Source organism: Antechinus flavipes, chromosome 4 (genome assembly GCF_016432865.1).
Source record: "Antechinus flavipes isolate AdamAnt ecotype Samford, QLD, Australia chromosome 4, AdamAnt_v2, whole genome shotgun sequence".
Lineage (NCBI taxonomy): Eukaryota > Metazoa > Chordata > Mammalia > Dasyuromorphia > Dasyuridae > Antechinus > Antechinus flavipes.
Genome location: NC_067401.1, coordinates 474,342,561 through 474,363,334, shown reverse-complemented (window position 1 = coordinate 474,363,334; position 20,774 = coordinate 474,342,561). Strand labels below are relative to the sequence as shown.

The following is a 20,774-nucleotide window of genomic DNA, read 5'->3' as shown; positions in this document are numbered from 1 at the left end:
AATAAAGTCAGACTTAAATAATTGGAAAAATATTAAGTGCTCTTGGATCGGCCGAGCGAACATAATAAAGATGACAATACTCCCTAAACTAATCTATTTATTTAGCGCTATACCAATCAGACTTCCAAGAAAATATTTTAATGATCTAGAAAAAATAACAACAAAATTCATATGGAACAATAAAAAGTCGAGAATCTCAAGGGAATTAATGAAAAAAAAATCAAATGAAGGTGGCCTAGCTGTACCTGATCTAAAATTATATTATAAAGCAGCAGTCACCAAAACCATTTGGTATTGGCTAAGAAATAGATTTGTTGATCAGTGGAAAAGGTTAGGTTCACAAGACAGAATAGTCAACTATAGCAATCTAGTGTTTGACAAACCCAAAGATCCTAACTTTTGGGATAAGAATTCATTATTTGATAAAAACTGCTGGGATAACTGGAAATTAATATGGCAGAAATTAGGCAAGGACCCACTTAACACCATATATCAAGATAAGATCAAAATGGGTCCATGACCTAGGCATAAAGAACGAGATTATAAATAAATTAGAGGAACATAGGATAGTTTATCTCTCAGACTTGTGGAGGAGAAAGAAATTTGTGACCAAAGATGAACTAGAGACCATTACTGATCACAAAATAGAAAATTTTGATTATATCAAATTAAAAAGCCTTTGTACAAACAGAACTAATGCAAACAAGATTAGAAGGGAAGCAACAAACTGGGAAAACATCTTTACAGTTAAAGGTTCTGATAAAGGCCTCATTTCCAAAATATATAGAGAACTGACCCTAATTTATAAGAAATCAAGCCATTCTCCAATTGATAAATGGTCAAAGGATATGAACAGACAATTTTCAGAGGATGAAATTGAAACTATTACCACTCATATGAAAGAGTGTTCCAAATCATTATTGATCAGAGAAATGCAAATTAAGACAACTCTGAGATACCACTACACACCTGTCAGATTGGCTAAGATGACAGGAAAAAATAATGATGAATGTTGGAAGGGATGCGGGAAAACTGGGGCGCTGATGCATTGTTGGTGGAGTTGTGAACAAATCCAACCACTCTGGAGAGCAATCTGGAATTATGCCCAAAAAGTTATCAAAATGTGCATACCCTTTGATCCAGCAGTGTTTCTATTGGGCTTATATCCCAAAGAGATACTAAAGAAGGGGAAGGGACCTGTATGTGCCAAAATGTTAGTGGCAGCGCTGTTTGTAGTGACTAGAAACTGGAAATTCAATAGATGCCCATCAATTGGAGAATGGCTGGGTAAATTGTGGTATATGAATGTTATGGAATATTATTGTTCTGTAAGAAATGACCAGCAGGATGAATACAGAGAGGCTTGGAGAGACTTACACGAACTGATGCTAAGTGAAATGAGCAGAACCAGGAGATCACTTTATACTTCGACAACGATATTGTATGAGGAGGTATTCTGATGGAAGTGGATTTCTTTGACAAAGACTCAGTTTCAATTGATAAATGATGGACAGAAGCAGCTACACCCAAAGAAAGAACACTGGGAAACGAATGTGAGCTATCTACATTTTTGTTTTTCTTCCCGGGTTATTTATACCTTCTGAATCCAATTCTCCCTGTGCAACAAGAGAACTGTTCGCTTCTGTAAACATATATTGTATCTAGAATATACTGCAACATATCCAACATATATAGGACTGCTTGCCATCTGGGGGGGGGGGTGGAGGGAGGGAGGGGAAAAATCGGAACAGAAATGAGTGCAAGGGATAATGTTGTAAAAAAATTACCCTGGCATGGATTCTGTGAATATAAAGTAATTATTAAATAAAAATTAAAAAACAAACAAACAAAAAAAAAACAAGAATAGGTTTAGAAAAAGTGATGTATAGGGAGAGATGGAAGACCAGGAGGTAGTTGTGAGAGAGAGGAATTTCAGTGTTCTGGATTATGGGGATAGAAGAGTAGCTGTGGTAATCATAAGATTTGTCACAGGAATTGAGTATAATGAGCTGGGAGGCGAAGATTATGTAAGGTATTAGTATATCACTGAACCAGCGAATTTGAAACTTGGAGACCCCAATGATCATTTATTTTAATCTCTACAAGAAAGGAATACCGACTACAACATAATCAACAAGTGATCATTCAGTTTCTGCTTGAAATCCTCCAAGAGAAGGGAACCTACAACCTCCTGAGACATGTATCCTATTTTTGGAAAGCTTTTATTGTTTAAAAGTTTTTCCTTACTTCAAGGTTTCTTTCACCTTTCACCATCACTCCTGAACTTCCTCTGAACATTCCTTTCCCTGATTACCAAAGGTTGAAAAATTCTCTTTTGCTTTTAATTATTTTTTATCTTCATGAATTACTTATGTTTGCAAGACTTGCCTGGCCAATTACAGATGTAACACAATTAGAAGAGTCAATGGATTAGAAAAACAAGAGCTCTGCATGTTAGAAAGTTGGATTAAATCTCCCAAGATAAAGTTTAGTAATGATAAGTATAGAAAGTCTTGCACATGAGTTAAGAAAACTTATTTTATGAGCAAAAAATGGAGGCAATGGACACAACTAAATAACAATTCAGTCCAAATAGCTCTGAATTTTTACAGTAATTTAAGTTCAGGATGAGTCAGCAGTGCAACATAGCAATCAATAAAGCTGCTATGATTTTATTTTTTTTTAAATTTGAAATTTTATTTTATTGTTTTTTATGTCTCTGATTTTTAAGGAATTATTTTCTTCAATGACCTTTTGTGCCTCCTTTTCTATTTGATCAAATTTTTTTAAGGAGCTCTTTTTTTCAGTGGATTTTTGTGCCTCTTTTACCATTTGGCCTATTCTGTTTTTAAGGTGTTATATTCTTCAGTATTTTTGGTGCCTTCTTTACCAAGCTATTGATTCTTTTTTCATGATTTTCTTCCATCAGTTTCTTTCCTCAATTTTTCTACTATTTCTTTTACTTGATTTTAAAAATTGAGCTTCTTCAGGATTCTTTTTTTGGGGGGAGGGGAAATAGGAGGACCTGAGACCATTTCACATTTTTCTTTGAAGCTTTGCATGTAGCTATTTGAAGTTGTGACTTGTGCTTTCCTGTCACCATAGTAACTTTATATAGTTAGATTATATTTTTTTGTTGTTGTTTGCTTATTTTTCCAGCTGATTTCTTGACTTAACTTTATGTTAAAGTTTACCTCTACTCTGGAGGTGCAGAGGGTACTGTCTCAAGCTTCAGTCTTTTCATGCTGCTATTTTCATGATCTAAGGAGAGGTATGGTCACTCCTGGTTTGTATTCTGATCTATAAGTAATCACAGACATTCCTTCCTACCTTGGAACTATGTCCTGTGTTCTCACTCCTGCTCATGCTCCTTCTCATGCTGGGATTGTGACCTAGAACTAAGAGTTGGAACCATGTGTGGACAATACTCCCCGTGCCAGTAAAGGGTTCCCTGTAATTTCCTTTTTACTAGTTGTCCTGCCCCCTCACCATCTGTGGGCTAGGAGCCCTGGAAAATACTGCTATTAATTATACATACTCTAACCTGCTACTGACTTGCAGGGGGCACAGTGTATGCTGGACTGAGCTCTATTCTCTACTCATTGAGGCAGAACATCCTGACTACCTCAGCTGTCTTGGACTAGAAGATTGTTTCAAACTGTAATTTTGTTCTTCCATTTCAGACTTCAATTTTGAGGCATTATTTTAATGTTGTTTGGGAGGGATTTGCAGAGTTCTGGTGAGTCCCTGTTTTTACTCTGCCACCTTCTATAATGTTAGATTGATTAAAAGGGACATACAGTGGTCTGATAGTAGAAGAGAGGCTGTGGCCTATTGCATTATTCCTTGATCATACCACATCTGGAACACTTTCTAAGTACTATATTTTAAGTGATTAAATTTAATAGTCTGGAAAGTATCTTGTGGTGTTCTCTTCTTTTTTATAATATGATGGTTCTCCCTGGGAGCAGATTTCTTGGGGAGGCACCCTTAGTTTCAATTCTGTGTAATAATCACCTCAACTGCAGCCAGCTCTTAAAATCCAAATGTTTATTTTCTTCTTTCAAGTATTGTCTCTTTCCTTAGTCCCGGTTAGCTTTCTTAGACGCCTCTCTCTCTCCTTGGTTCCAAGAGCTCTTGCAGCTTGTCTTTTAGCTCTTCCAGTTTCTGCTTCTAGCTCAACTCCAACTCGTGGCTTCTCAATCTCCAACTGATGCTCCCCTCTCAGTCTTTTTCAACTGAACTCTCCTGACTGAACTCAGCTGTTTTTATGCTCTTTTAGAGGTGTAAACTCAAAGGTTGACTTCTCCTCTGGGAATGGGATTATGGGAGGTGTGAATTTGGATATTTCATACTGAACCCTGAAATCTCCCAAATGTGTGAACTAATGTGTGAACTCTCAAAGGTGTTAACTTAAGCATTGTTTCTATCAATTCCATAGAGTTATCACCTTGTTTCAAGTTTTGGCTCATAACAGTATCTAAAGGAAAGCAGCCAGGGTAATTTAAGTCTTCTAGAGTTTGCCACACAACAATTTGTTAAGAGAATTAGAGAAAAGAACTTTAGGGAGAAGGGTAGTGATAGCTGTGGTCAAGTATTGGAAGGGTTGTCATGGAGAAGGTTTAAACTTGTTCTCCTTTAGATTTTAAAGTCAGAATGAGGAACCACAGAGTGAAAGTTGTAGATTTGATCCCTTTAGAATGTCTAGAGACATTCAAAAGTTGAGGAAGCTATTTCAAGAGGTTTTGGATTTCCTTTCCTCAGGGGGGTGTTCAGGCTAAAGAAGTGTGTTATAGTGGATGTTTTTTTTTTTTTTTTTTTTTTTTCCATGCATGGATTGAACTAACTGGTCTCAGATTTTCTTTGCAATCCTGTGAAGCCCTCTATAATCTGATCTCCACTTCCCTTTCCAATCTTCTTATATTTTGCTTGTCCCTCCAGTGATATTCCTACAAAGACATTCTGTGTCCTAACTGGGAGTATAATCCCACTGATTGTGCTCCAGACATTTAATAGTCACTTGCACTTTGCCAAGCATTGTGTTAAGCCCTTGAGATAACAAAAGAAAGACATGAGCTAATGGGTGAAGTCAAGACATAAAAAGATGTCAGTAACTTTATTAAGTACCATTTAAGAGCTTATATGATGGAGAATTCAATATGCAAGTAACTATGTAGAAATAAGCTATGTATAGTATAAATTAGAAATAATGAACATAAAGAAAGCACTAAAATTGAGAAGGCTTAGGACAGAAGTTTAGCTGGGATTTGAAGGAAGCCTGGGAAGTCACCTTTCAGAAATCAGGGGGGGAAAGCATTCTAGACAGGTGAAACAGCCAGTGAAAATACTTGGAATAGAGAGATGGGCTGCAGTTTTTGAGGAACAGAAAGGAAGTCAATGTCACTAGTTCACAGAGAGTATTTGTATGGTGTAAGAAGAATGCAAAGGGAGTGGCAATTTATGAAGGATTTCGATCAGAAAACAGGATTTGACTTTTTTCCCATTGTTTCCTACAGTTAGTCAGGAGCTACTGGAGATGACTGAGTTCAGGAAAGAACACAGTGAAACCTTCACTTAAGATCAGTTTGATAGCTGAGTATAAGGTAGATTGAAGTGGGGAGACATTTGTGTCAGGAAACCCCTTGGGAGACTATTGTCCTAATCTAGGAAGGGGAGGATGAATGTCTGTCCCACATTAGTTGTGGTTACGTCGGAGAAAAAGGAGCATATTTGAGAGATGCTGCAAAGATGAAATTACCAGGTCTTGGGTGAGGGGAAAGTTGAAAGAGAATGAGCAAGTTGACAATACAGCTAGGTTATGAGCCTGGGGAATTGGTATTCACATCCTGAATAGTTATGAGGACATCAGTTTTGGTCATGTTGAATTTAAAACATCTATAAGACACCTAGAAATAAGAGACTGTTGGAGATAAGAGATTAGAAAAGCTTGGACGGAATAAGTAAATTTGAGAATCTTCCTAAGAGAGATGATAGTTGAATCCATAAGAGTGATTAAAATCATGTGAAATAATATAGAAGGAGAAGAGAACACGATCCAATACAGACCCCTGGGAGACACTCAAGTTAATAGGGTTCACCTGGATGAAGATCTGGCAAAGGAGAGTAAGAATGAGCAGTCAAATGTCTTATACTCTTTAGCCATCATTTGCCACATCTGCATTAAATTGATTCCATTTATTAAACTAAATGATCATTGTTCTCATGTATGATAGGATCATAGTTTTAGAGGTAGAAATGACCTTAGAGGCCATCTAGTCTAACCCCTCATTTTAAAGATAAGGAAATAGAGACTGAGAGCACTTCTGGGTTACACGTGTAGCTTTAACTTGATGTTTTGAAGATTTGAAAAATGTCTTTAGAAAGAATGTAGTCCATTCACCTCCATTTTACTGATGAGGAAACTGTTGCCCAAAGAAGAGAAATGAGAAAGATGTAGAATGGTTGGATGATGGTTTTTTAGAGTTAGTAAGAGATCTGGATTCTGCTTTTAGCATTTATTAAATGTCATTTTGTCTTCAGTGTCCCTAATCTGTAAAATGTAGATTGTCCCTCCTCATCAGGTTGTTGTGAATAGCCAGTGAGGTAATATTTAACAAGAGCTATTTAGTCTTAAAGCTTTACATACATAACAGCCACAGTGATTATTTATTGCCTAAGTAGCAAACTACCTAACTGAGCTAGAACAAGAAGTCCCTGAGCTTCTCAAATTTCTTATCATCATTTTGTTACCCCTCAGTAATGAAAATTCACTAGTAAATGAATGTCTTGAAAACATTGTTTGCTAAAATTCAGATCTAGGTAATGACATAGAAACTAGAACTTTTCATTCAAATTATCGTAATATTCTATTTATATTTGCAGTGGTCTGGAATAGCAGACAAGACCCAAGCTCAAACTGAGCTAAGGATTTTGTATTTAAAAAAAAAAAACCAACCTTCTTTGCTTGTAGGCTCTAGGATTTTAAAGGTTTCCCTGTTTGGTTAAGATTTAGAATACATAACTATAGGAAAGAAGTTTAAATATGTCTTCCTATCTGTAGCCAAGAATTACAGGCATTTTTGTCTTAATAGCCTTATTTTTGACCAAGATAACAGGAAGTTCTGCTAATCAACTTTGTTTTGGTGTAATGTTGCCAACTTATTCATTGCTTAAACCATTTATTTTTCAGATGAGACAGTTTCTCCTGCATTATTGGATAAAAAATGGAATCAGCTTCTAGACCCTCATTTGCTGTCATTTAGTCCAGATCTGACCAGTGTGAATGAAACAGCAATTCCAAGTGAGTCGCAGCGGACACAGAAAACCTCCTCACGGGCTTGTTGTCCCCTCCTTCCATCTGTGGAAGGAGGGGACCACTGTCCTAATGGAAGAGAGAGTGTTTTAAAGCCAGAGACTTCCACCATGTGCATTGAAGATCAGGCTTCTATAGAAGAGCAGCTGATGAAGAGCAGCAGTCACTGGGATGATCAGTGTGGTGTTGTGGACAGAGGAGAGGAGAAACTTGGGAATAGAGACAGTCTCCCTGAAGATAAAAACATTCTTGTTGTAGCTGTCATGCATAATTGTGACAAAAGGACTCTGCCAAGTGCCGATTTACTGGATTGTCATGACTACAATAGCCATTCGCTGATGGATACTATTAGCTTTACACTGGATAATGAAAACAGACAGAGTGATCCCTTTAGTGTTACTATCAATGGGGCCGATGAAAAAGACATGAACACAGAGAAATCAGGGGTCCACTTGAACCAGCTGCATGCCCAGGCTGATCCCGTTAGCCAATTATGTAATGCTTCACCAGAGAGTCACTCTAATGTCTGTTCCCTCTCTCATTTAAAAGATGATATTAATACAAGTAGAGACCCTCCCGTTTTAGGAACTGCAAGTGGGGGGACCAGTGCAGTGACTTTAGCACAGAGAACAGCTGAAAGTCCTGCTGCTGATGTGCAGGGGACATGTATACCCATTGAGGCTTCTGCTGGGAAAACCTGCTGCCCCAGGACAGATTTAGAGACTACAAATTGTTTTACCCATTTGAGGGAGCGGGTTTCAATGGAAGAGGAATCTCTAGATGAGAGAACAGCTGGAGAACCCTTTCAGTCTGAGCTCCCTCTGTTCACTGACCCTACCCAGTTGAACGTGTCTGAAACAGGTGATGGCTGTGAGCAGGTTTCCTGTGGGCTTTCCCCCAGTGAGCCCAGGAGAGATGAAAGGGAAGATTGTGAACTCGGACAGACTTTGGACACGGCAGAATCACTCGGGACGGTGGGGCGCTTTTCAGTGTCAGAGGAAGTAACTCCTAATGAAATCAGTAGCAGCCCACCGAGTGGACAGAGTGAGAGGCTCCTGCCGAGGAGCCAGCCCGCGGAGGCTTGCAGTGACAGTGGGGAGAATGGGGCAGAGTCAGGGATCCTTCTAAAAGGAACGTGTATAGAAGAGCTCGAGGGGTATGGTTTCCCCGCTGTTCTGGATGTGCCAGGAGCAAATTCTCTGTCTAATGGTTGTGATTCCTATGGAATGCTAAACCCAGTTATTGCTTGTATTCCAAAGACTTTACCCTCCAAGGAAGATTCAGTCACAGAGGAAAAGGAAATTGAGGAAAGTAAATCAGAATGCTATGGGAATGTTTATGAGCAAAGAGGAAATGAGGCCCCAGAAGGGAATGGGCTTGTCTTAAGCAGCACTATTGACCAAATGAAAAAAAACTATGTTCGTAGTCTCGGTAGTCAGATCCCATCCGTTCAGGGGCAGTCGACCCCTCAAGCAGTAGCTAACGTGCCCCCCGTCAGTGTTCCCTTTGGCGGGGCCAGACCGAAGCAGCCCACCAATCTCAAGCTGCAGATTCCAAAGCCATTGTCAGAACATTTGCAGAATGACCTCCCTGCTCATGGCGGCACTCATGCTAAAAACAAAAATGAGGGGTTTGGGAAAGCAAAGTCAGGGGAAAACGCCAAAGCAGCCACGTTCCCTAATGAGACGCTCAATTCCTCCATTGCCAACGCAAACGGGGACCTTGTGGAAGAGGACGAGGCTGTGGTCTCTAGTAGCCCGTGCCTTGCAGTGGCCTCCGACAGCCCTGATAACGATCTCAGAGCCAGTCAGTTTGGTGTTCCTACTAGGAAGCCGTTCACTACTCTGGGCGAGGTGGCTCCTGTGTGGGTCCCGGATTCTCAGGCTCCGAACTGCATGAAATGTGAAGCCAGGTTCACCTTCACCAAGAGGAGGCATCACTGCAGAGCATGTGGAAAGGTAAGGTTCTCGGAGGATCTTAGAAATAAGCACAGTCCAGATTCCATCTTTCCTTTTTGAAGGGAAGAAGTGAACTTAGTGGTGGTTGTTATGGCAACCAGGGAGTGTTAAGCTCATCAGGAAATGAGCCGATCAATAAGTCTTTATTAAGCTTGCCATCTTACTACTTACTTTGTGCCAGGCAAAAAGGTACGATACACATCAATCTCAAGTATAAATCAACTTGGTTGGGATTAAACAGATTCAGTTGTCTAAAGAGCAAGAATTGAGGAAGTGTTAATTCTGTGGTTTTTAAAGAGATACATGTTTGGTTAAGTGAACCATTTAAAAATAAGGAAGCTGGTCATTCTTATTACTTTTATCTTTTTTATTATAAAATATTACTGACTTGGAAAATTTTATGATTAATTTCATTTAATAATTTTCAAAATTATTGTAAAGTTGAAAGTTGTACTGTAGTCTGTCCCTCTCAGTTTTGATTTTTTATTTCTTTTATAAGTAATTTGTTAAAACCATTGGTCTATAATGTGCTTTTCTACATGTATCACTTGATAACTTCTGATCTTTCTTTACCTTAGTTCAAAAATTAGTCTTTGCTTATACACTTTTCTGGCAGGAGAGCAAAAGTGAAATGTCTCAGAGCTATATTTCTACTGAAAACAGTGACCTCTTGTTATACTCATGGTTTATTTTACTTAAGGGTAGTGAACCAGAAGGAAAATTGATTAGTATATTTATTTAATCTAACTTAATTTAATTTCTAAATTAAATTCAGTGGAGACCTGAAGCATCAGGTCGGGTATGTACTATGTGCTAGAGTTAAAAAGGGCTCTAATTAAAACACAATCTCTTCCCTGGTAGAACTTTTGAATCTTGTAAAAGGATTGTGATACATCCACAACTGACCTAGTGGTGCAATATAATAGGATGTGAACACATGTTGTATGAGGTTTTTAGGGAAGAAAAATCTTTTCTGACTCTGGAGATCAGAATAGTCTTCCTTTTAAAGAAAATGGCATTTGAACAGGGCTTTTAGAGCCTGGTAATTTCATTGGTGGCTGAATATGAGAGGCTTAGAAGGCTCAAGAAATAAATGTGAATAAAAGGCATTGAGAAGAAAACAGAGGGCATTAAGCATAGGTCAATTCCTTACGACATTGAGTAATGAAGAGGAGTCAAAAAAGAAAAAGGAAGCCTGAAAACTGTGGCCTGAAATTGTGGAATTTCAGACCAAGAAATTTGCATTTTACTTAATGGGCCAGTAGGAAGCAATTGAAAGGATTATGGTGAAAGAATGGAGAGACCCAATCTTTGCATTAGTGGTCTAAAGCTATTGATGATGGTATCATGATGTAGTAACGAGTGCCCTGCACAGCTGGTCAGGAGCCATGTATCAGTCACTGACTAATTCAGGTCAAATAATGTCTCCCCATTGGATCTCCTCTTCCTTGCCTATAACATGGGGGAGTTGAACTTGATGTTTTCTAAGGTTTTCTTCAGTACCAATGATCTGTTTACTCAAGAGATAGAGAATGCAAAGAACAAAAACTGAAGAAGCTACATAATTCATAAACTAGATGATCTACCTTGGAATTATGGAGCAAATAAAATTGAACTTACACATTTTGCAAGACTGAGCTAACTAGTTTTCCAGTTCTGTTTTTGAAAATGCATGAGGTCATTCCTTCAAACATTATTAAGCACCTGTTGTATATATAGTCTACTACTATGTTTGTATGGACATCATGTGAGAGAAAATAGATTGAGGGAACACGTGTTGAAACAGAGAAGTATACACATCAGTGAGTCGCTAGGTGGCGCCATAGTGCAGAGTGTAAAGCCTGAAGTCCTGACTTCAAATGAGTCCTCATTCACTTACTGGCTGTCACCCTGGGTAGGTCACCGTTTGCCACTAGGTGGTGCCATAGTGCATAGGTATTGAGCCTGAAGTCAGGAAAGACTCATCTTCTTGAATGCAAATTTGGCCTCAGACACTTGTGTGACTCTGGGCAGGTCACTTCATCCTGTTTGCCTCAGTTTCCTCATCCGTAAAATGAGCTAGAGAAGGAAATGGCCAACCACTCCAATATCTTTGCCAAGAAAACCCCCCATGGGATTACAAAAATTGGCCCAACTGAAATTACTGAACAACAGCAAGTACATATCGGTGTATAATTAAGTATATAAGAAGAATCTAGAGTTATAGACATTGAATGAATGAGATAGACATTTGGCAAGAGGAAACAAGTCAGGATAACTGAGGGAGAGGAATCCTTTTTGTCTAACACAGCCTGTGTCTTTTACAGCAACCCACAAAATGTACCAGTCTTGAGTTCTAATTGAGAAAATCAACTGAGAAATCACAGTGAGTCATTTTTCTAGCCCATAACAACTTAGGAAGACAAACAGGGTTCTGTGGATGCTGGAATGGGGCCGATACTGACCAGGAGCACAGTTACGGATGGTGGGGATGATGGGGAGCAGTCTAGCATCCAGAAATAATCAGGGAACTGAGTCAGAGCACGAGAAGAGGAAATAGCGGGGTTAAAAAAAGATCTCAGGGAATCCTAGAACTAGTGTTAGGTATATAGGCAATTCTTTCACCCATTACCCAATTCTGATTCATTGAGGAACAGGATGGAGAGGAATTGTTATGTACAGGGACCATAACTCATCATAGAATAAGTTCTGGAAATGTATCTGTGTGGATCTGAGCCAAAAAGCAGATCACTGATTCAGGTCTTATATTTAGCTCAGCATGTAAACTGCAATGGAATAAGTGAAGCAGGAGACCCAAACCAAAGTGGGAGGGGAGGCAACAATTTAGTATTTCTTAATCTGCAGAACCTCTTAGTGAATTAGCAGTATACTGAAACTGAACAACGTACAAGCTAACAGACAAACCCATAGTAGAAACTCGGAGAGCTCAGAACAAGAAGATAGGAAACATACCTTTCCCCCACTTTGGAAGTATTCAGAACTTTCAGATTCACAGACTGAGCTAAGAAAACAACAGAAAAATACAAAAAGAAAAGAATTTTAGTCACATATTTCTCCTTTTTCCTCTTCTTAGCAATAATATGAAATCTAAAAACAAGAAATCAGGTGGAAGAATGAGCAGACATAAAAAGAATTCCACCTATAAGAGCTTCTGGGATAATGGAAGCTCTAAAGATGACAATAACTTGAAAAAGAAAAAACCTATAAACAGCCTCCAAAAATGCAGATTGAACACAAGCCCAACAAGAATTCATAGAAGCATTAAAGATATTAAAACAAAAATTCAAAAAGATTTAAAACACTATACAAGAGTAGTAGAGGAAAAAAATGGGGAAAAGTTGTGAGTGCTATGAAAGAAAGTTATGAGAAAAGAATAGTTTGGTAAAAAAGGTACAAAACTTTACTAAAAAAATAATTTTGAAAAAATAGCAGAAATTTGATTTATAGAAAAAGCACTTGACCAGAGAAATAGATTGAAGAAAAATAATTTAAGATTCATTGGACCAAATGAAAACCATGAACCAAAAAAGAGCCTAGACACATCATATTTCAAGAAATTACTAAAGAAAACTGCCCAGATATCTAAGGGTCAGAAGACAAAGTAGATATCACTTTATGAAGATGATAACTTCAAAATGGAAAATATTATAGCCAAAATCAAAATTCAAGGAAAATATATTAAAAATTGGCAGAAAGAAAGAATTCAGGCACTAGGGAACCACAATTAGGATCACACAAGATTTAGCAGCTATAAGTTTAAAGAAGGCAAAGGATATAAGCTTATAACCAAGAATAACCTACAGGGGGGAAATGGATATATAATGAAATATAAGATTTCTAAATATTCCTAATTAAAAGACCAGAACTGAATAGATATCATGTGAAAGAGAAATCATATTTAACAAATTGCTTTTGTTAGATTAAACTGTCAGGGAGTCAGCTACTAAATTCTAAGTTTTTGTTTTGGGATTAGAATTATTGCTTTTCTATTTTTCTTCCTGTATCAAACTGGGAAACAAGTTTCTAGCCACAGACAGTTGAATGCTTTTCATGACATGATGATGCACCATCCCTCCAAATGTCATTTCTTGCAGCAGGCCACTCTGAGGTAGAAGTAGGAGCCCTCATGGGCCAGGTAAGGCAAACCACTAGCACCAGCTTGACCATAACCTCTCTTCAGATCTTCATGGAGATCTCTGGTTTAGAACACTGAACTAAAGAGCTTGTTCCCACAGCCAGCATTGAAAAAAATAATCACTCTGGAGAAAAGACCTGCTTCTGACTGCCTTCGTTGCTTCTACCACCATTAACTGCTAACTGATAGCCAATGACTAGTAGATCAACCTAAGTGGCTTGGGAGAGACAACTGGCTCCAAACCACTAACCCTGTTTCCAGCTGTATCCTTACTCTACAGCTCTCCTCCTGGGGAGCAGATCCTCTGGAGAAAGATTCAATTTTCCCTACACTGCAGCCCCACTGTCACAAGGTGGGCCAGCTAGCCAGGATGGACTAGCAAGGCACTTGGGAGGAGGAGGCAACCTGTGCCAGGAGTAGTAAACCACCATCATCGCTATCTGGCCTCCCCTTTTTTTTTTTTTTTTTTTTTAATTTATTTTATTATAGTTTTTTATTTACGAAACACGCATGGATAATTTTTCAACATTGGCCCTTGCAAAACCTTCTGTTCTAAATTTTCCCCCCCTTCTCCCAATCCCCTCCCCTAGAAGGCAGGTAGTCCAATACATTTTAAATACGTTAAAATATATGTTAAATACAATACATGTTGTGATTCACACTCAGTTCCTATCATCTTCTTTCTGGGTGTAGATGGCTCTCTTCGTCACTGAACAATTGGAACTGGTCTGAACCATCTCATTGTTGAAGAGAGCCACGCCTATAGGAATTTATGTCATATAGTCTTTTTTTTTTTTAATATTTTATGTTATTTTATAATAACTTTATATTGACAGAATCCATGCCAGGGTAATTTTTTTTACAACATTATCCCTTGCACTCGCTTCTGTAACGATTTTTCCCCTCCCTCCCTCCACCCCCTCCCCTAGATGGCAAGCAGTCCTATATATGTTAGATATGTTGCAGTATATCCTAGATACAATATATGTGTGCAGAACTGAGCATTGGATTCAGAAGGTAAAAACAACTCGGAAAGAAAAACAAAAATGCAAATAGTTCACATTCGTTTCCCAGTGTTCTTTCTTTGGGTGTAGCTGCTTCTGTCCATCATTTATCAATTGAAACTGAGTCTTTGTCAAAGAAATCCACTTCCATCAGAATACCTCCTCATACAATATCGTTGTCGAAGTGTAAAGTGATCTCCTGGTTCTGCTCATTTCACTTAGCATCAGTTCATGTAAGTCTCTCCAAGCCTCTCTGTATTCATCCTGCTGGTCATTTCTTACAGAACAATAATATTCCATAACATTCATATACCACAATTTACCCAGCCATTCTCCAATTGATGGGCATCTATTCAATTTCCAGTTTCTAGCCACTACAAACAGGGCTGCCACAAACATTTTGGCATATACAGGTCCCTTTCCCTTTAGTATTTCTTTGGGATATAACCCCAATAGAAACACTGCTGGATCAAAGGGTATGCACAATTTGATAATTTTTTGGGCATAATTCCAGATTGCTCTCCAGAATGGTTGGATTCGTTCACAACTCCACCAACAATGCATTAGTGTCCCAGTTTTCCCGCATCCCCTCCAACATTCATCATTATTTTTTCCTGTCATCTTAGCCAATCTGACAGGTGTGTAGTGGTATCTCAGAGTTGTCTTAATTTGCATTTCTCTGATCAATAATGATTTGGAACACTCTTTCATATGAGTGGTAATAGTTTCAATTTCATCCTCTGAAAATTGTCTGTTCATATCCTTTGACCATTTATCAATTGGAGAATGGCTTGATTTCTTATAAATTAGGGTCAGTTCTCTATATATTTTGGAAATGAGGCCTTTATCAGAACCTTTAACTGTGAAGATGTTTTCCCAGTTTGTTGCTTCCCTTCTAATCTTGTTTGCATTCGTTTTGTTTGTACAAAGGCTTTTTAATTTGATATAATCAAAATTTTCTACTTTGTGATCGGTAATAGTCTCTAGTTCATCTTTGGTCACAAATTTCTTTCTCCTCCACAAGTCTGAGAGATAAACTATCCTATGTTCCTCTAATTTATTTATAATCTCGTTCTTTATGCTTAGGTCATGGACCCATTTTGATCTTATCTTGGTATATGGTGTTAAGTGTGGGTTATGTCATATAGTCTTGTTGCCATGTATGATCTCCTGGTCCTGCTCATTTCTCTTAGCATCAGTTCCTGTATGTCTCTCCAGGCCTCTCTGAAATCCTGCTGGTCATTTCTTACAGAACAATAACTTATCCCATATTCAGCCATTCTTCAATTGAGGGGCATCCACTCAGTTTCCAGTTTCTTGCCACTATACAAAGAGCTGCCACAAACATTTTTGCACAAGTGGGTCCCTTTCCCTCCTTTAAGATCTCTTTAGGATATAAGCCCGGTAGTAACACTGCTGGATTAAAGGGTATGCACAGTTTGATAAATTTATGAACATAGTTCCAAATTGCTCTCCAGAATGGTTGGGTCTGTTCACAGTTTCACCAACAATGTATCAGTGTCCCAGTTTTCCCACATCCCCTCCAACATTCATCATTATCTTAACCTGTCATCTTAGCCAATCTGAGAGGTGTGAAGTGGTGGTATCTCAGAGTTATTTTAATTTGCATTTCTTTGATCAGTAGTGATTTAGAGCACCTTTTCATATGACTAGAAATAGTTTTAATTTCTTCATCTGAAAATTGTCTGTTCATATCCTTTGACCATTCATTTATCAATTGAAAAATTACTTGATTTCTTTTAAATTTGAGTAAATTCTCTATATATTTTAGAAATGATTCCTTTATTAGTACCCTTCAATATAAAAAGGTTTCCCCAGTTTATTGCTTCTCTTCTAATCTGATCTTCATTAGTTTTGTTTGTACAAAAACTTTTTAACTTAATATAATCAAAATTATCTATTTTGTGATCAATAATGATCTCTAGATCTTCTTTGGTCACAAATTCCTTCCTGTTCCACATGTCTGAGGGGTAAACTATCCTATGTTCTTCTAATTTTTTTATAATATCATTCTTTATGTCTAGATCATGAACTCATTTTGATCTTATCTTGGTATATGGTGTTAGATGTGGATCAATGCCTAGTTTCTGCCATACTAATTTCCAGTTTTCCCAGCAGTTTTTGTTAAATAATGAATTCTTATCCCAAAAGCTGGGGCCTTCAGGTTTGTCAAACAGTAGATTGCTATAGTTATTGACTATTTGTCCTGTGAACGTAACCTATTCCACTGATCAACTACTCTTTTCCTTAGCCAGTACCAAATGGTTTTGATGACCGCTGCTTTATAATAAAGTTTTAGATCTGGTACAGCTAGTTGGCCTCCTATCTTAATGGTGACTGCTCAGCCTTGAGCCCCAGTGACCGCAGGAACAGTATCCTCCTCCAGATCATTGTTTTTTGACCAGCAGAATCCCAGCAGCTGTTCTCCTGAGAAAAAGCCACAGCTATACTAAAGACCCAGAAAAGAAAGTTCTTATTGCCAAAGATCTTGGCCTTGTCAAATGGTTCAACATCGGAAACTTAGGATTTTGTTAGTGAAAGTGACAGTAAAGGTGATGGTTGCTGCTGTGCCTGCAGGACCATAAGATCTTTTTACCTGACTTGTACCTGAAACTTGTATTTTTCATCTTTATCTTGTAGGAATATATTTACTTACATATCTCCTCCATTAAAATGTGAGCTCCTTGAGAGTAAGAGAGATCTTACTTTTCCCTTTTATATCCCTAGCACAGTATTTTGTACATTATAAGCACTTAATGCTTTTCTGATCATTCATTTTAAGAAATAATTTGCTTTATATGCATACCCTTTTACCTAGAGCTTCTACAACTTAGCTTGCACTCTAAAGAAATCAGAGAAAAAGGACCTATATATACCAAAATATTTATAGAAATTATTTTTGTTGTAAAAAAGAACTGTTAAATAAGAGAGTACCACTCACTTAGGGGATTACATTATCATCATCACCATCATGGCTAGTATTTATATAATACTCTGTTTTCCAAATATAGGTTAATTCTTACTCCTCACAGTAAGTTTGAGATAGGTGCTATTATTATCCTCATTTTATGATGAGGAAACTGAGGCACAGAGACAATAAATGACTTACATAGGGTCACCCAGTGTCTGAAGAAGAATTCCAGCTCAGCTCTTTCTGACTACAAATCATGCACTTTATCAATTTTTCAGCATTTTTTGAGCATTTTCTATATACCAGGCACTGCGCTAAGCACTGAACATAAAAAAGAGGCAAAAACAATCTCTGATGTCAGGGAGTTTACAATCTAATTGAGGAGATAAAATGTAAACAAATACACAAAAGCAAGCTCTATATAAGATAGGAAATGGAGAGAAGGCACTAGAATCAATTAAGGGCTGGGGGAAGGCTTTTAATTAAAGATGGAATTTCTACTGTACCTACATACAAATTATGATATATGTCATATATAAATAAATATAAATATGATATATATATATCACATACAAACATAATTGTGCCTCAAAGAAATGATAAGATGAGTAGTTCCTGAGCAAATCTGGAAAGACTGATAGAATACGGTGACAAGTAGGAGGAGGATGTATACAACAACACTGATATTGTAAAGAAAAACAGCCAAAGTTAAGTTTGCTCTTCCCCTAATGACTAAAAGGCAATGGATGAAAGATGTACAATAAAACATACATATTTTTTTAAAAACACGGCCAGTGAGGGAATTTGTTATGAGAGGCATATTTGTTATGAGAGTCTTTTATTTAATAAAAATTAATTGGGAGAGGTATGAGAAAGGAAGTAGTAATAGGAGTTTGAAAAAGGGCAGAGAGAGAGAGAAAAAAAAGAAAAAGTGATTGTCATTTTAAAGGATTTACAAGAAAGAAGAAAAGCCAGAAGGAAATGGGCAAGCAGAAAGCTACATATTGAACTATATGCTTAAAAAGAAAGCAGGTTGTATATAATATAGACTCAGTTTTATGTACAGTTCTCTCTGATTTATTTATTACATGGAAGTGTTCATTTTGTTTGTTAAGATCAGAATTAAGAAAAAAAAACTAAAATAGAAAAATATCTTTTGTAAAGGAAAGATATAAATTTTAGGATAGGCAAGTATCCCAATATTGCAGCATCTGAATTAGACCTTCTTGTGAGATAAAGGAGAAAACAGGTTAATAATAGATAGTTTCTGTTGTGTAGGTGATTTTTAAAAATAAAGTATGATTAAAATCCTGCTATGAAAGGCATAATGAATTTATAGATTGGTTATTCATGAATCTTTTTCCTTCCCACTCCCATTTACCTCAGGGATGTTGTAACAATTGATGAGATAATGTCTGTAAAAATCTTTGAACTTCTCGGAAGAGAAGGGCTTATAAACACAGGTATAATTTTCTGAAACCTCAATTTATCAGGCTATATGAAACATGACAATTCTGAACGTTTGATTTTGCAAAATAATGTTAAATTTGACAAAGTAGAATAATTTTGTTTTGCTCTTGTTGGATGTCAACTTCATCTTAGAGTATTTAACAGTGGAAATAACAATAATGAATATTTGTGGGCGATAATGGCACAGCATTCACTTGGAATTCATAACTTGAGACAGAAAATAGGTACCTTAAAACCCACTAAAACATTGGAAATTAGGAATTTTTTCTCCCTAGTTATTGTTGGAATCAAGACACTTAGCCACAATTATCTTTACCTCTCAGATTAAGTAGGTATCAAATTTAATTCCTCACTCTCTCTGACATCTCCCCCCCATCTCATCTGTTTCTAAGGCCTCTTGATTTCACCTTGGCAACATCTCTCCTCTCATACTGCTGCTTCTCTAATCCAAATCTTCTTATCTTTCTATCTGTACCATTGCAATAGCCGCCTGGGGGGGTCTCCCTGCCTCAGGTCTCTCCCCGCTCCAGTCCATTCTCCATTGAGCCACTAAAGTGACTGTCCTAAAGTGCAGGTCTGACTATGAATGCCATTCTGTATTCCAGTGGTTCCCTGTACAAGTACCAATAAAATCCCATCTTCTAAAAGAAGCCTTTATCAATCCCTTTAATTGTGACTTTCCCTCTTCTTTCTTGTTTACTCTAAAGATAGCTTGTATCCTCTATAGCTTGTAACATTGTTTTTTTGTTTGTTTTTGTTGTCTCCCCCATTAGATTGTGAACTCTTTAAGGGCAGGGACTTGTCACTCTTTGTGTTTCTAATATTTAGCATAGTATCTCCCAAGTAGTAGGTATTTTATAAATATTTTATTGACTAGATGAAATTCTGTCAAACCTATACAAACCTATGCATGAACTTAGTAATTTTCAGATTTTTATTCTTCATTAGAATGCTAGCCCCTTGAAGGAAAGAACTGCTATTGCTTTTCATCATATCACTAGTTCCTGGCACAGTGCCAAACTGATAGTAAGTGTTTAATATTAATTGGTACACATTTATTAATGCCTCTTGTGTGCCAGACATTGTGCTAAGTGGTGGAGACACAAAAAAGGCAAAAGTTAGCCCTTGCCTTCGAGGAGCTTGCCAGCAATTGGGGAAAATAACATGGAAACAAAACAAATAGAAAAAAAGATCAAGAGCAAAGGTAATCAGTGTTAAAGGAGATCAGATGACATTTTCTCTGGAGCTTGAAGGAAGCCAGGGAAACCAGGAGGCAGAGATAAGGGAAGACAACATTACAAGCATAGTGGGGTAGCCAGCCAGTCTGAAGCCAGTCAGGAGACGGAGGGTCTTGATTGAAGATCAAGTCAGTATTATTAGATTACAATTTAAGGAGGGAAGAATGGTGAGGGTGACCAAATTATATGGGATTTTGAACACTAACCAAGATTTTTTAATATATGTACATGTATACTGTAATTTATTTTATTCATAATTATAACTTTTTATTGACAGAACCCATGCCTGGGTAATTTTTTGCAACATTATCTCTTGCACTCACTTCTATTCCGACTTTTCCCCTCCCTCTCTCCACAATGGCAAGCAGTCCTGTACATGTTAAACATCCTAGATACGGTATATGTGTGCAGAACTGAACAATTCTCTTGTTGCACAGGAAGAATCACTAACCAAGATTTTATTTTTGATAGTTGGGAGATGACATGGTTAGACTGTGTTTTAGGAAAATCAGTTTAACACTGGATCGAGAATGGACTAAAGTGGGGAGATTTGAGACAAGGGAGACCAACAATAAAGAATGCAGCAGTGGAGTGAAGAGGGCTTACATTCGGGTATTGGGTAGTGCTGAAGGAGAAGTCATCTTGAGAAGATGATCAAATTGACAGGCCTTGTCAACAGGTGACTTGGGAGGAGTCAGAGATGGTACCTGGGATTTCAAGCAGGA

At 37.6% G+C, this 20,774-nt stretch overlaps 1 protein-coding gene across 2 annotated transcripts in view; it reads left to right on the top strand.

The window, feature by feature from the left end:
- The window catches only part of ZFYVE9 (zinc finger FYVE-type containing 9), a 163,249-nt gene that overhangs the window by 85,145 nt on the left and 57,330 nt on the right, over positions 1 to 20,774 (top strand). For both annotated transcript variants that reach the window (XM_051999696.1, XM_051999695.1), the window contains exon 4: positions 7,190 to 9,270. In XM_051999696.1, the coding sequence (XP_051855656.1) occupies positions 7,190 to 9,270 (2,081 nt within the window). The remainder of the gene's footprint in view (positions 1 to 7,189; positions 9,271 to 20,774) is intronic.